General features: G+C 38.9%; 1 protein-coding gene across 6 annotated transcripts in view; it reads right to left on the bottom strand.

Annotated features, from left to right (window-relative positions):
* Positions 1 to 16786, bottom strand: part of LOC149311110 (mediator of RNA polymerase II transcription subunit 23-like) — a 60129-nt gene that overhangs the window by 26015 nt on the left and 17328 nt on the right. For 5 of the 6 annotated variants that reach the window (XM_089530363.1, XM_089530362.1, XM_089530358.1 and 2 more), the window contains exons 8-12: positions 15527 to 15596; positions 14236 to 14348; positions 12708 to 12803; positions 12060 to 12077; positions 329 to 529 (exon numbers count right to left, since the gene is read on the bottom strand). In XM_089530363.1, the coding sequence (XP_089386489.1) occupies positions 329 to 529; positions 12060 to 12077; positions 12708 to 12803; positions 14236 to 14348; positions 15527 to 15596 (498 nt within the window). The remainder of the gene's footprint in view (positions 1 to 328; positions 530 to 12059; positions 12078 to 12707; positions 12804 to 14235; positions 14349 to 15526; positions 15597 to 16786) is intronic. The other variant, XM_089530359.1, reaches the window with a different exon arrangement.

Raw genomic sequence — 16786 nt, 5'->3', positions numbered from 1 at the left:
TTTGGTTGCCCAAGCTAAAACCTGGATGGCCTCTTTAAACAGAGCAACACACCAGATTTTCACTAGCACAGGTTTCAACTATTAGCATCCTCCTTGCTGTATGCACACAATATTAAACTTCTTTCTCACATTCTACTAAAATGATCAACACATGTTTGCAATGATCAACAAATTATCCTGTAAGCAGTAAGGAGGCAAAGATAATTATGCACCTGCCTGACAAAGAGATCAGCAGTATTAGACCTGGGGTGTGGAAATAGAGAAGGGGGGAAGCATGTGCTGAAGGTCTGAAAAACTGCCATCTATTTGTTGATGGCAGACAATCTACCTTTTGATGGAGAGACAGGACCATGTGAGGGAAGCTGGCAAACTGAAAAAGTACAAAGAAGATAAGCTGACTTGAGAGATGCTGCCACAGCAACTGGCTGGTTCCCCCGTCATCAAATTTCTCCTCTGTCTCTGAGCGCTCCATGGCATATACCACAAGATCCACCAACTGGTCCTCCAACACTGGGCATCGCTGTTTATGCTGCAAAGCAGAAATCAGATACGGTATTCCAAAGACTGGCATCCACAATTTTCAATCTGCTCATTTCAACACAGTTACTTCAACGTATGTTGGAGAAGCATGAAATGAGATCTGAACATAAAGGTTTACAAGATAAGCTGAAGTATTAAAACTGTATGATGTTACAGGTCACAGTATTTCTCGTTTGTTTGTTTTTAAACATGATGGTTAATGTGTTATTCCCCCCGCCCCCCCCCCAATTATCTGGTGGGAAATTGTTTCATGGAGCTTACAGGTATTTGAAAAAAACCCAGTGTTCCCAACCTGTGGTCATCCAAATTATCTGGACTGCAGCTCCCATAATTCCTGACTGTTGACCAACTTAGCTGGGGCTTCTGGGAGCTGAAATCCAAAACAAATGGAGAACCAAAGGTTGGGAACCATTTAGGATGTTACCTATAAAGGTTTCCAGGTTGGGTGCTCAACCCGCCTGCCTCTGTCCCAATTTGCACAGCTCTCCTCATGTGAAGAAACAAGTCTGAACAGGAGAGTTCCTTGTTTTCTCCCCATATGAGGAGTGCAGCTGAACTGAAGACAAAGGTCCAAAACACACTGCAGAAATAATCCAGTATGAGACCGTTTTAACTGCCCTGGCTCAATGCTAGAGAATTCTGAGAACTGTAGTTTTGTGAGATATTTAGCCCTATCAGAGAGCTCTGGTGTCAGAATAAACTACAATTCCCAGGATTCCCTAGCACTGAGCCAGGGCAGAGAAAGCAGTCTCAAACAAGCTTATTTCTGCAGTGTGTTTTGGATCAAAGAGACATGAGGTTAATGTTTGCTTTCTCCCCAGGCTGATGTAACACACTTCCAAAACTACTCAGTAAGGCTGGTATTTTAAGAGTATATTTCCAACCCAACTTCTGCTGCAATAAGACTAACAAACCCAGTGACTGACCTTCCTATACAAAGGACTTCAATTGCTTTCTAGTGATTTAATGGTTTAGGTTATTGGATAGTGAGAATTGGATCAGTTCACACATGCCAATATATCATTTGGAATACAGGATGTCCTGAGATGATTCCTCCTGTCCTCCCTCATGAGCCTCACTTAAAAGTTAGTTATCCGTGACATGAAGTTGGCATCCAACTCTAGTTGGGATGTCAAGAAAAACCCATCATTTGTTGATGCTGATCTAATGACAAACTAGGATCTGCTAAAAACTAGAATTAATAAAATATCTAATCAAGTGGTGCAGGAGGGACATGGGCTTGGAGTTCAAATCATGTTGACAAGCCATGGCCATTTTACACATGGAAAGATTGGCTTTATGCATGTCATGCTAAACCAGAGGTCAATACAATGTGAACAAGCAAGAACAACTTATAAGGCACTCCAAGCCTCTGTGCTTTCCTCTCTTCTTCCCAATAAAGCTGGGATGCAGAGTTTAGAAGCTTCTGATTTGGCTTAATTTGGAATTTCATCCAGGCCATCAAACTATGATTAATTCTGGCTAGTTTCAAATCAGCAATTCTGAAGCTGACTACTTTAAACTAATCATAGCTAAAATTGATTTGAGCTCAAGGCTTGAATGAAATTAAGGCATAAGTGGATAATCAAAAGCAGAGGGGAAGCTATTCAAGAGGAGAAAGGGAAATGGGCAAGTGCAGTTTCATTACCGTTCCTTCCTGCTTGCAAATTAACTTTTAATATAAAACAGAAACATTTATGTTAGTGTTAGTCATCTAAGTGTTGCAGCTGACTCTGAATTTATCTCTTTAGGAAAGTGCTAGTTCTCCTTGCTTTCCAGCTTCACCCATTGAAACGGTGAAATGGGTGTAATTCTTCTACGCTCAGACTTTGGAACATTCTGGATATGCAAAGCAAAGTGTTTTGGAGCAAGTAGCAGAACACCATACCGATTCATGTACATCCTAGCACTGCTATGGACATTCTATGGATGTGCATGTCTTTTCTGTGTATCTGTTTTATACTATATAAAGAGTTTTCAGACTTTTTTTTCCCTGTGGCGTACCTGTAACATAACACAGCCTTAATACAAAGAAAAGGTATTATTTTTTAAAAAGACAATACAGAAAGGGTACAGAGCGGCTCAGAATCTAATCATGAATATGCTATGTCCCTTTCTAGAGGCAAAAAAGGGGGGATCTGTGTGGTATTTATCTTCTTTTTTGTTTAAGAAAGCAATGTCATGAACCCCAGAAATGTCTTGCAAAATGTACTTTATTGCTACTCTTAACAAATAGTTTCGTTAATTCACAGGGAGCTTAAAAAGCTCCTTTCAAATTTAAAAAACAAAAAGACTGAGAAGAGCTTCTAACCGTATCCTACGTGGATTGGTTTTTGCCATGAAAAAGGGATTATGCTTTCAAATCAACAATTTGATGCAACAATGGCAAAACTTTGGACAAACTCTGAGAACAGCACTCTTTCTTTCACATGCTCTTTGCCAGCTCAAAACTGCCAAAAGCTACAAAACTAGTTGTGCTTTCTTGAAGCATGCTTATAAAACAGAAGACTTCTAATTAAAAGGAAAGCATTAGTTGCTTTTGACCCTCTTTCAAAAAAACACAATGCCATTATCACAGTCAACCACATTACAGATTTACAAGGGCAATATTAACACCACCAGTTGAGAATACTTAGTTTTTTTCCAAATGCAACTATTTATGAAGCAGAGCAGAATGCAACAGACAAGACTACAAACTATTTAATGAATCAGCATGCAAAACTACTGTGTACAGGGCTTGAAATTCACTCTAATTTAATAGGGAAGAGGGCAGATCTCAAAGGGCCCAGAAATGCAAGCCTTTGTCAGTTTTGAATCAAGTTATTTAAGAGAATACAACTATATTAATATGTATTACAAAGCCAGGATTTCTATGAAAGAAAACCCGTATGTACATTAAATCTTTTAATAGTTTAGAAACAAAAATATAGGTTCTAGACTTCTACTACATTTAACTTGACCAGAAATGAAACCCATGGATAGGGTATATAGACTACATCCTTCTCTTGCACCTTCCACCACAGCCTCCCCCAACATATTCCCTAGATATGTTCTAAGAGGGAAATGGATATAAACAATTAGAGCAATTAGGAACACTTTGTGGTAGCATCTGCAGAATTAATGCAGTTTGACACCGCTTTAACTTCCATGGCTCAATGCTATGAAATTCAGGGATTTGTAGTTTTGTGAGATATTTAGCCTTCTGTCAGAGAGCTCAGGTGCCACAACAAACTACAAATCCCAGGATTCCACAGAATGGAGCCCTAGTAAGGTCTTGATTCCATCTACTGATCAGGTGGCCTCAGCCTATGGAAAGACCTGCCAGAATATATTGGCTACTTGAAATGCTGTCTGTATTTGGCCAAACAAAGGTCCTCTAGGTAACAATGGCTGACTGAAGTAAACATCTCCCGGATGACCTCAGTGTAAGGGAAAGATTATATGGGAGTAGGCGATCCTATAGATAACCCAGACTCAAATCATGTTGGACTTTAAAGCTAATAACCAACATGTTTTACTTTGCCCTGAAACTAACTGGCAGATAGTGGAATGATTTTAATACTGGTGTAATATGGTTATGCCTAGATGTACCAGTAACCAATCTGGTTGCCATATGCTGAACTAACTGAAGTTTCTGAACTTGGTACAGAGATAGCCCAATGTATAACATATCACAGATATCTGGTCTCGAAGTTACCAGCACATGATCTATCATCTTTAGGTCTTCCAGTTCTAGGAAGGGGTGCAACAAGTGTAACAACCAAAGATGATAATAAGCACTCCTCTTCACATCTATCTGGGCTGCCATTTGAAGGGATGAATCCAGGAGCACCACCAAGCTGCAGCCACAGTCTTTTGTGGTGAGGACTGGCACACCTCCTTGGTTAGGACCTTTGACAGTAAGCATCTCCATCTTGTCTGGATTAAGTTTCAATTTGCTTTTCCTCATACAACTTATTACCTCCTCCAGGCATTCATTCAGAGGAGACACATTATCCTTAGCTGATGCTATAATAAAGTGTAAGGCATAGAAGAATATATATATATATATATATATATATATATATATGGGTCAGCAGCTTACTAATAGCACCCTGCCCTGTGCCTCTGGATTATGTCTTCTAGTGGTTTCATGTAGATATTAAACAGCACTGGGGATAGAATGGCACCATTTCCAAGCACCACCATCTGGAACCTGACCTATATATAGGACCAGCCAAGCCCCTCAGGCATTCCATGGTATCTTAAAGGATACCATGGTCGATGGCATCGAATGTCACTGAAAAGTCCAAAGCGGAGACATACTCTTCTTGCCAATGCTCAGGCAAAGATAAGCCACTAAGGCAATGATAGTGATTTCAACTCTGTATCCTGTTCTGGTCAGTGTGGAATGAATCTAGGAAGTGTGTATCATCTTAGACTGCCTTGGGAGGGAAAGGCAACTGCCCTGTCAATCACCTTGCCCAGAAAAGGAAGACTTGATACTGTCTGTAGTTGTTAAAGTCCAGGGATGGCTTTTTTTTTTTAAAAAAAAAGTGCATTCAACATTGCTGTTTTAAACAAGATGTAAACTTCCCTCCCTGAGAGATGCATTAATAATATATTGTAATTGAGTTTTAATTTCCTCCCTGGACAACCAACCACCAAAGAGGACAAGGATCACGAGGACAAACAGCCTTCCTTACTTGCCTTAGCAGCTTGTCCACATCAGCATTATTTACCTACTGAAACCGGTCCAATGTAATTCTACTCACAGAGTCGCTGGACACTTCACTGTCAACTTCTGCTATAATGATAGCATCTAAATTGGCTCTTATCCAAGAGATTTTTATCTGTGATTGTTGCAAGCATTACAGTGAACTACTGAAGGCTCTAGGATTCAAGGGGAAGGGTGCCCGAATTAGACCTCTCACCAGCCTGGACAGTTTGGCTGGATGTGAATTCAGACACTATATGTGCAGAGAGAAAGGTTTCCTTTGCTGTACATACTGCACCTTATAGGAACAAAAATGTTCTGTATGTTATGTTTCGTTGGATATAAGTTGAGTGTTCCTCCATCTGCATTCCAATTGTCATCCTTCCTGTTTCAGCTCCCTGATCCTCTGTATACCAAGGAGACCTATTAGTAATGGGCCAGAGGACCCAACACAGCCAATGCTGAGGAGTGCTGTGAATTGCAGTCAAACAATACCTGAAAGACCACAGGACTTCTACCCTAGCTGCATCACAGAGCTTGTACTGACTAGGGTTTGGACGGGATGGTGCCAAGAGTCTTTTCCAGCTCTCTGACTCTGTTCCTTTCTGAGTCTATGATCTTTGCCTTCCTGAAGTGAACTGGGAAGGGGCTTTCTTTGAAGAGTGTTCCTATAGTGCTATAAATATCCCAGTACATCCCCATGGCCTGGGAGGAACCAGTGTTCACATACGTAAGAGCACAAAGCTCTTATCAGCAGTTTATCAGGGTGACTTGCTTATGCAGCAGCCATAAGGCAACGGATCAATCATTTATTGGCTCCTGCATTCCTCAAAGGGGCACCTTCTCTTTAATATTTCTTATATAAATGAAAGCTACGTTTCATTGACTTTTTTTCCTCAGATGCCTCACAAGAAAAGGCAGCCTTACATACAAATCACAGTAAAATATAATTTCATCTCACAAGTGTAACTAAAATACTTTGCTCAGTTAAATTCTGTGGAAAACACAATATTTACAAAAGAAAGGAGAAAGCAGGTGAGAAATGAAGGGAAGAATCTGGTTTCCTTGTTTCTTCTGCCAATTCTTTCTCTATTACTTTTTAAAAAAATACAAGCTTGATAAAACCAAGAAAAATAAATACACAGACATGTCTCTCTCAGGGCCATTTCCTACTACTAAGAGGCAATGTTTACTGGCTTGCCTATATGTCATGGAAGAACTGCATTAGTAAATATATGGTGGCCCCATGGGGAGTGGACTCGCTCAGACATTTTTCTTGCATGGATGTTTCCAGACGTACCTATCTGCTTGAGACTTCATAGTATAAAACATGTGATGCACTTTACATTACTTAGACCTACCTATCTGCCTGAAACTTCATAGTACAAAACATGTGATGCGCTTTACATTACTTTACCTAAAATATTGTAAACGAACAGTGTAGGCAGTTGGAGTTGAATTACACAGTTAACTATCCTCTGTTAATAGCATTTTGAAGACACTAATAGTTTGAACTTGTAGTTTACAATTTTGCAAAAGCATACCACAGGACAAAACTGGTCCCTGTACTGGAGAGGGGGTGGTGGTTATGGTACCTGAGCTAACTTTCCCTGTCCTCACAAATAAATTCAAAATATTTTTGAAGTTAATTTTTCCCCAAGCTGGCTGATGATGCTTCTAGCAATCTACTATCTCTGTTTGCTGCCGGTAGTCTTATGAAGCATGTATAGAAGATGGCTAGAGGTTACTACTTCAGTTTAAAATACTCCCAGCTATCCAGGAAATAAAATGACATATCCCATTACCACTGCTGGGAAGGCATGGCTTTGGGACAGCAGTGAGATTGGGAGATACAATTCAACATATTAGGAGGAGGGAAGAAGAATGAGCAGATATTCTGGGGTAATCCAACACGGTGGGAAGTGAGAATGGAAAAGGAACTGGAAAAGGATGGGTAATAGGGTGAAGGGCTACATGGAATAAAGAGTGACGCGGGGGAAGCCTGATGGGAAGGAAATTAAGAGTGTAAGGAGGAAAGGAGAAAAGGGACGAAAGAGAAAGTGGTTGAGGGAGTGATTCTGGGAGGCAGAATCTTGTGTGCTGGGAATGTAGTCTGAGAAAGAGTGCTGAAGGATGAATATAAATGAGAAAGGCACAGATTATAGTCATGCCCAACTTTCAGGTTACTTGCTCTTAATCCCATCAGTTTTCTTACTGTCAATTGCACACATATAAGAGCAGCCATTTTGGAATCTGTGACACTTTTCCCAACATTTTCTGTGTGTCTGTCATCCCAGAATGGTTGGAGCCAATTATTCTGCTTACTGCACTTCTATATAATTTTTTTGGTCCTATTTGGGGGTATGGGGATAATCTGGGCTATTTCATTAAATTTCCAGCTTCCAGGAAACCCAACCTGTAGCTGCCAAGCTTCCAGCTCATATCCCATTGGAGGGAAATGCAGAGACATTCCCTTCTCCTCCATCAGTTTTTGATCTTGGTATGCCTTAATAACTTCAAGAATTACTCATATACAGTAAAACAAAACCCATGGATGTTCTTTTTTTTAGCTTGCTGACCTCAACTACAGGAAATAGAATCTGTAGTTGATTATCTACCCTCTGAATGAAACCTAGCTGCTGAGTTACAGTGGACTGGAGATGGGCTGGAAAAAACTGCTCTTTTAGATTTTGTGCAAGGCAAATATGTGATGCACCAGTCAGGATTGGCTCCTTTGGGAAGCACAGGCAAAATAATGTAATTTTAATTTATCAACTTATTAAAAAACTTGGGGTTTAACCCAGCTTTCAAAAGCCAGTAGCAAGAGGAAGAGTAGTCAAAGGGATGCTTTCGTTAATAAAAACTGCTTCTGTTTATAAATTTACTACAAAACATTCTATTTGGAACTGCCCTTGAGGATGCTACAGCTAGTACAGAGTGTGAAAGCTATCCAGCATATCATGTGGAAAAAAACCACATTATACTGTTGTTTTTTTAAAAAACTGCACTGGCTCCCCAATACATTTTGTGTCCAAGTTTAAGGTGCTGGTGATGACCTTTAAATCCCTAAACATTCTGAGGCCTTCATACTTAAGGAAATGCCTGCTTCTACATATGCCTTTAGCTTGTGGCATCCCACAGAATCCAGGTCTGATCTACAATGACATGGTGTTACTGACTGTAGGCTTTTATTCACTGCAGCAATCAAAAATCTGCTCTCTGACTATCATTCAGCCAGTTGTGAGATGCCATAGCTTGGAGACTCAATTGATGTACAAGTTGGAACTGAAGTTCAAAAACATCTGGAGGGGTACATAACTCCCACCATTTTATCCTCTTGAATTATTTCATAATTATTTAAATTATTTTAGTGTGTGTATCATGTCCTGAGCTCTCCAAATATAGGGCAGTACATCAAAGCTGACAATATGGAAAGACAGGATGGTCAACAGTGAGCTGTTGTGAACACTATTTATGTGACTGACAAATGTAGTTTTTGAGAGGTTAGAAGAGATACGCCTGCAGATTTTAGATGAATGTCTTACACTTTTAGATGTGCTTTAGATAAAACTACAGCATAAAATGTAAGGTAGCTTTGAGCTGGAAAAATAGTCACTGGGACTACATGCACAGGGAAGTACCCTTATGTTAGAAGGTGTATTGCTTAAGAAGCCAATATTCTATATGGAGAATGAAGAAGCTGTAAATGAACCATTATTCTAATCAGATGGGAGGCGTGGAGACAACCAATGTAGTACAGGGAAGTAATCCTGAGAGAAGTACAGGGAAGTAATCCTGAGAGAAGTTTCCTAAAGGGGAACTATAAATGAGTTTTCCAGGTACAAAAAGAAAGCAAAGAGAATAGGAGGAGAAAAGGGGGAAGGAGGGTGGAGGCAATTAGGGAAGGGGATCCTGACAGCATGCTTCACTGCTTTCCTATGCAAACAAACTCATTTTTCATTCACCCAACCATATTCATGTAATCTGCTTATAGTAATATCAGTGTAAGCAGATCACCTGGATACTGCATATACATATTGGGCTCTACATACACACAGGCTCTAGTTCAAATAGGTCCAAGTCAGATACACATTGTCACATGGGATAGTATGAACAAACATGGCAGTTTTTAAAAATAAGCTTGCTTCCATTTAATCATCCATGAGTCACAGTAACTCATTTTTGACAAACCTGATGTTGCAGTGCAAAGCTAAGGTCTAAAGTGTTGAAAGTATCAGGATATATACATAATCCATCACAGAATAATCTGCAATTAAATTGGCCTACAGTTTAAGAACAGATCATTCAATATAATTTGCATAGGCAACCTTGAATTCCCACCAAGCAATGTCACACACAACCCTTTCATGCTTTTTTACTGACACATGAACAAAAATTTTACAGACTGTTGTTATTATGGCAGCACACCTACGATTCATAGTATGTCAGCATTTCCATTAAAAACCATGAATTCCAAAGCTTTGTGACTTGGCCATAAAAGTTTGCTGTGGGTTGAAAAGATAACCACAAATAGAGCTGTGATGGAAATCAGAATCTCCCACAAATTTTGAGTCTTTGATTAGGAATGTTTTAGTAGAGCAAATGATATTACTAAAATTACATCTCTAACATTAAAAAGCTTTGAAGATTTTTCAGTTTTGCTCACAAACACATTTACTGTTACTTCATGGATAAGGATATACTTCATGGATAAGGATATACTGGGAGGTTTAAGGCAGTGGAATGAGTCATCTGAGAGAACAATAGAATATTTTAAATTTAGAAGATCAGAAATGAGTTGAATATGACATTTCTGACACTGAATTCACTTTATCTGAAAAACAGAGAGGGGAGCAAGAGGCCTATGACCTCAGGACCACACATCACTCACTGAACAACCCTGTTTATTTTCTGTTACTTTGCTTTGCACAAAATCATCTCCTTGCATCCTCTAGGGAAATTTTTGCTCTCAACTGGTTTAAGCCAAAGATTGTGTCTATTTTTGAAAAAAAAAAAGAGCTCTCCCACCTGGGCCTAAAATGGTGTATACGGATAAAGTGCACACAGAGATAGCACGATATACAGCATAAAGATGCAGCAAGTACATACTGAACACCCATTCCCCTTAAGGACCTACAGTAATCCCTGTGTACATGTGCTGAGAAACTACAGAATAGCAATATTCTGATAATCCCACAATGAGGCTTTCCCCCAAACATGTGAGGAAAGCCTGGGACTTTTATGTTTAATGTATTTTGCATTGTTTGTCTTTTCTTGACTTCAGAAAAGTCAAGAAGGTTCCTATTTAATAGTCAAGGAAGATGCCACTACAGTATGTTCACCATGGCTTCCAAGTCTAAAGCTGAATTCATCCATTATGTATGACACTTATTGGCTATATGTACACCACTTGGTGCAACACTAAACCCCATAAAAGTATAAGGTGGCTCTATGCATTTATGAATAAATACTGTAGGATTTACACAGGATATAATGGTCCAAAGCTCCTGGGCTCATACTGGTGAATTTCCACCTGAATTGAGATAGATGCCTGCTCATCACTATTTATTTTAGCAAAGCAAACATCAATATACATACAGCAATAAAGTCCAAATCAGCTACTAGTCCAACACTACCTTCTCTCCTTTCTAACTGGTTTGTTCATTTTATCTTTTTATGACTCAGAGAACATATTTACCACAATGAAACATTTTGCATGTGCTCTAATGGGCACATGGAACTACAACTTTAATTAGCTTCTTTACTCAGTGCAAGGGAGAAACCACATAGACACAAGGAATATGATGTGCATATCTGTCTTGTTTCTTTGAAGTGAAAAGGAAAACACCAGCGAGTAACTTTGATATGTATACAAGGGGACTACATCAGGAACTCCCTGAATCAGGATGTGGTTTGGTGAAAAAATATTGTACACATGAGCAGGATTTTATCTGGGAAACAGCCCCTTTTGTTCATACTGCTCTACCAGCCATAAACGGTTCTGCATTTAAGGCTCTGCATTATGGCCAGAATATTTAAAGTATGTATCATAAAAACAGTGTGCTATTTTATTATTTCTTTGCAAACAGAATGTGTGTAAGGTAAAGGCTGTGGGATTTCTTTTAAAATACAATGACCACGTTTTCAGCATCAAGCAAACATTATGGTCAAGTACAATCCCTGAAATAAAGAGTTTTTATAAAATGAAAACACTGACACAACCTTCACTATAGTATTGCAAACACCAACGCTATTGCACTTTGAGTCAATATCACTTTAATTCAAAAAAGAGCAGAGGCCAATATTTAAATATATAAGCAGGCAAATGTAGATAGAGCATAAGTTATAAATTGGTTTCAATTTGATTTTTCCTTTTTTCCTTTTTACCTATATTTCTTTCAGCCAATTTTCAGATACTTAAAAGGGAAACTTCTTATGAAGGCTGAGAATTACCTTCCCTAGTCAAGTTGATTTTTTACATATACATTTTAAGCATACTAAGATTTGACAGAAGGAATTTTCTTTCAGATGTTTAAAGAAACCTTTTTTAAAGGCAAGGGCATTTTATATTTTGAACAAAAACAACTATGGCATGTTTGGTAAATAACTTAAGCCAACTAGTGAACTGGTTATTGATGTCCTTTTTAAACTACACTGAATTCTTAAAACTCAGATTTTGATAGAACATTGACCTTATATTAGCATGTGACTATCCCACCAATTTCAAGCCCTGGCCAGATGTGTATTCTCGAACTGGAATCAGTGGCTACAAAGCAGCCAGCGTATCGTTAGTCACAATACAACAGTAAGGTTGTGAACATACCTGAGCAATGTTCAAGGTCTAGAGCATTGGAGGATGGGCAGGACAAGACAGGACAGAACAAAAATAAAGGAAGAAAAAAAGAAAAGACAAAACAGTGACTATGAGGCCAGCCTCAAGTTACCCCAACTCAGACCAGGCCCTCCCACATGGTAAGGCAAAAAAAAAAAAAAAAAGTCATGTAACATTAAACCATTAATTACCACTGAAGGTAATGAAAACATGCCAAGGCATTCAACAGACAAGTTGTAGAGACCATCTAAGCAGTACAGCTACCACCAGTGCCACAACCAAAAAAAAGAAAACAGGAGAAAAAAAGGTGTTTCTACTACAAGTAAAAGTTTGTCTGCTGCAGGTTAAAATCTGTTGAGAGTATATTTGAGGCTGGCCTTATAGGAGAAAAAAGCAATGCCAAAAATATTATTATTATTTTTAAAAAACCCTCTATCTTTAAATTTAGAAACCTTGAGCAATATGTAAATAATAGAATAATCATGCCCAATTCACCTAAGGTGGTACTATTGAAGGACGGAGGGAGTAATCATGATCTGCACCTCAACTGTTTTGCTTAGTTAGCTATAGCAAAGAAAAAGAGAAAAGAAAAGTGCAGGTTCTATGCAAAGCGAAAAGCATTACAGCATCATACAGTACCTGCTTGTTTAGACCTAGCATATTGCAGACCATATCTCTGGAATAGGGTTGTTCCAGCACATACCGCAACAAAGCAGTCTGGGGCTCAAACAGATCCTTGAAAACAAAACAAAACAGAAAACAAATACCAACCTATTGACACACAACAGAGTCACTCTCAAAGGAAAGCTTTAACCTTGATAAACATTAACACTTGCTTTCTTTCCCCCTTTGCTTTCCTCAGATTGGCAAAAGGTGGTATTAGTGATTTGATGTTTTGAGACATAAAAGTAAAATTTACCTTGGACTAACATTCTCCTTACAGTCTAGAAACTGTCTCTCAACCCTGAATTTTTGCCTACTGATACATTTTACATCTGTAGGCATGGACATTTACACAGGATATTGTTATCTCACATATTCCTAAATTCATCACTATCATCTCCATACCCTGAAGTGTATTCACAATGGCCGAAGTCACACAACATGATTAAGTCAAGGAATTGTAGAATCCCCGACTACAAGTTTATTAGTGTATGTTGCTCCCAACTGACAGCAGGAGCAGCTAAACAAAGCAGAGAACTTTGCTCCATGCTTTACTTGGTCTGTTGTTCTAATGCAGGTGTGTAGACAGTAGGCAGCCTTCATTCTGGTCTGTTTATCTCCCAATAAGCCAAAACAAAATCTGAATACATTCTTTAATTTACTGAGACAGAAACAAACCTGAGAGGAGACTGCATCCATCTTCATAAATGTGGTAGGGATATGAGATTTTGTATCAACTAAAGTAAACACACTAACATCAGTAACCCTGCTTAAGCTTACTAAAACATACAAGACACTTTAATTCAGACCACGGAATGCAAACATATTATACAGTTGTTTGAGTGGGAATGACTGGGCAGCTTGCTTATCATAACTGATAACCCAGGATTCTCTGGGCTTTCACATCATGTGATCACAACCATCCTTTCACTTTTACCCACAAAATATTTTAAAGAGAAACTGGCTGCATCATCTCTAGTGGTTGCATTCCCACCTTGTCCATGGAGACAGTGCACAAAGGATCTACTTAAGACAGACAAACACAGCAAATGTAGGGTGGGGGGTGAAGGTACGATTATCACAGACAACATACCCCATGAACTTTTTGTAATATGTAAGATGCATAAATACTGCATCCCTTTTAAACAATCCACAGCTATCATTGTTGACAAATTACTATTTTCGAAAAAAGCAGCTAAACATTCTAAAGCTAGAAGTCCATTAGACAGAAGCAAGTGCTGTTTCTACCTAACTATCAAGTAAAAGTCAGCTTGAGAAACTATTTTTCCTTCTAAAGCATTAGCTACTCTAAGTATGTCTGCCTTTGGTGGAGTTCTCATTTATATCAAGCTTTGTTCACTAGCTACAAATGCAATGTCAAGGAAGGACTTGAACAGACTCACTCTACACAAGAAGTTTCTGGAAACAGCTGATGGGGAAGGAGTAATGCTTATATAAAGTAAAGTGACCAGATTTAATAAGCATCTGTCACATGCACAGATACCTTATCATATGGCAAAAGGCCTTTCAGTGGGAAGCGAAGTGTTGTAGGATCCAGCTTCCATGAATTGCAAATAGCACCAGAGTTATTTACTACAGGAAGAAGACTACACCGACCTACAGGTATTAAACACCAAAGAGAGAAAAAGTGATTCACAAAGTACATCACTCCCTAAATCTATAAGGATTACAAGTCCTAGAATACTTTTTGTAATCTTTTCACAAACATACATATCTTCACACAGGCATCAGTAAACTACTATAGTTTGATAGTAAAATGTCCTAGGCCTAAATCCAATTATTGGTCCCAACTGAATCAATGAATTTAGTAAGTAATTTATGAAAACTCTACCAATTTATATAATTTATGGAAATACTAATGATTTAATGGGTTTATCCTAATCGGGACTAACAGTTGGATTTAGGCTCTAGTAATGAAGGTGCCTTAAATTAAAAGTGCACCGAATTTCAGTTTTCTAGCTAGTGTGGAAGAAATATGATCAAGTCCTCTTATTTTATACAAAGCAGGTTAAGTATAATCCAAGTAACTGGTGTTGTCTAGACAGGCTATCAGAGAAGCAAATGTTTCAGTGGCAGTAAGCACAGTGATTGGTATTATCATTGGTAGTACCTCTCTTGACTCAAGGAAGTCAACTTTCACATGTGGGCCTATACCTGGGTAAGGCCAATCACCCATGACTATCTTTTGCTATGACACTATGATTTGGTGGGTGTATCTGCACACTATGCTTGATCCCTGGTACCACTCAGTGGCAGTTTACCAGAAGTTATGAGTCAGTGGTAATTCTAATTGAAAAATACATCTAGTGCATTTAAACCTGTGACACAGCTAACCTTTTCTGGTATGTTCTAAATATCCTAGACTACAATTTCCCTTATCTCTGATCATATGCCATGCTTCCTGAGGCTGATGGGAACTGTCATCCAAAAACATTTGGAAGACACCCAGACTGAGATATGTTATATGTATGTTTATTTCTTCAGCTATTCCTAACCAAGTTAATACATTTTGTTGTTGTATGCTTCAAGCCACTTCTGACTTTACAGCAGATTTCATGGGGATTTCTTAACAGAATTTATTCAGAAGGGGTTTGCCCTTGCCTTCCTCTGAGGCTGAGAGCATTTGACTTGCCCAAGGTCATCCAGTGGGTTTCTACAGCTGAGCAGGGATTTGAATCCTGGTCCCCCACGTGCCCTAGTCCAATACTCAAACCACTACACCTCGCTTGCACTACACTGCACTACAGTAGTATATAGCATATAGAAATACTTACCACAGATGGAATTTATTCTTGCTGTAGGCCTGAAGGAATCCACAAAATCTGATACTAGGTTGCCCAACAACTTAAAAAAATTGAAATGAAATATCCAATTGAATAAAAGTCACTCATCAAGCAAATTACTTTCAAATTTAAACAGCTGAAATTAATCCAAACACCAAACATGAGAAAATCATGAACAGGAATTACACATATCTTGAATTAAGAATCACACCAGCAAAATGTATTCCATTTGTTAACTCTCTTCCCTATTATTGAAAGAATCAGGCAAATTAGAGCAGCAATGTAAATTAATCCTTTTTCGCATTACCAACCATATCTGTCATTCACTGTGTACAAAACAACAGATAGATATACAAGAATGACCAACCAACATCCAAAAGCAGAGAACAGGGTACAGCTTTAGATATCGTAATGGTGAAAGTGAAACAGGAACTATAAGTGTTTCTGACAGGGAAACACAATTTTTTGTTGTATGGTGAGAGTCTGGCGCATCACCCACTGACAGCATTGTCTAAGGTCTATTTAAATACCCTCTTTTGTACATGATGAAATCTGGAGATGGTATGTGGTGGGGCATCCAGATCACCAATTAACTGCTTGCTAAAAGCAGGGATGAAAAAGCAATCTCTGCACTGGAATCTGTTTTCTCCCATCTGAGTGACACCTGTCTGCTGGCCAGTGGGTGCGGGGGGTAGGACAAGTCCATGTCTCCTAAGACTCAGTTTGCTTGAACGGAATTGCTGAAGTGAAGATCAGTAGCTGTAGTGAGAGCCTTGGCATCAAAGGGTACAAGAGCCATAGTTCATCAAAAAGGTGCAGTTTTTCCAAGAAAACACTTGGAAGTAACTTCTGGAGAAATTACTATAAAATTTGGTAGCACTATGTGACACCTAGTCTTGCAAAACCATTTTGAAGGTATCTTGGAGAACACTATATGCAAAGACATTGTGACTACTTTTTCAGCACCTTTAATGGAAATGGCTTAGCAGCTGGAGACTGGCCTTGATGGGAAAGTTAACACAATTACCAGTGGCTATGGTCTTACACAAATAGATGCCTTCAAAGTAAGACAATTCTCATTCATTTCAGAAGTTGACGAAGGCCCCATACAGACAGGCCAAAATAAAGCTGCTTTGGGTCATTTTGGAGATATGCTATTTAAATGATGCATGCGTACTAAGAGTCTGGAAGTTGCGCTAAAGCTGCGCTCCAGTCCTTAGGACTAGATCTTGGCTTTGGCACAGCTTCCAG

This window comes from Sceloporus occidentalis, unplaced genomic scaffold (assembly GCF_023333645.1).
Source record: "Sceloporus occidentalis isolate IW3139 unplaced genomic scaffold, rSceOcc1.0.p SCAF_6, whole genome shotgun sequence".
Lineage (NCBI taxonomy): Eukaryota > Metazoa > Chordata > Lepidosauria > Squamata > Phrynosomatidae > Sceloporus > Sceloporus occidentalis.
Note: the sequence above shows the minus strand (reverse complement) of the source record. Positions and strands in the feature narration are given on the sequence as shown.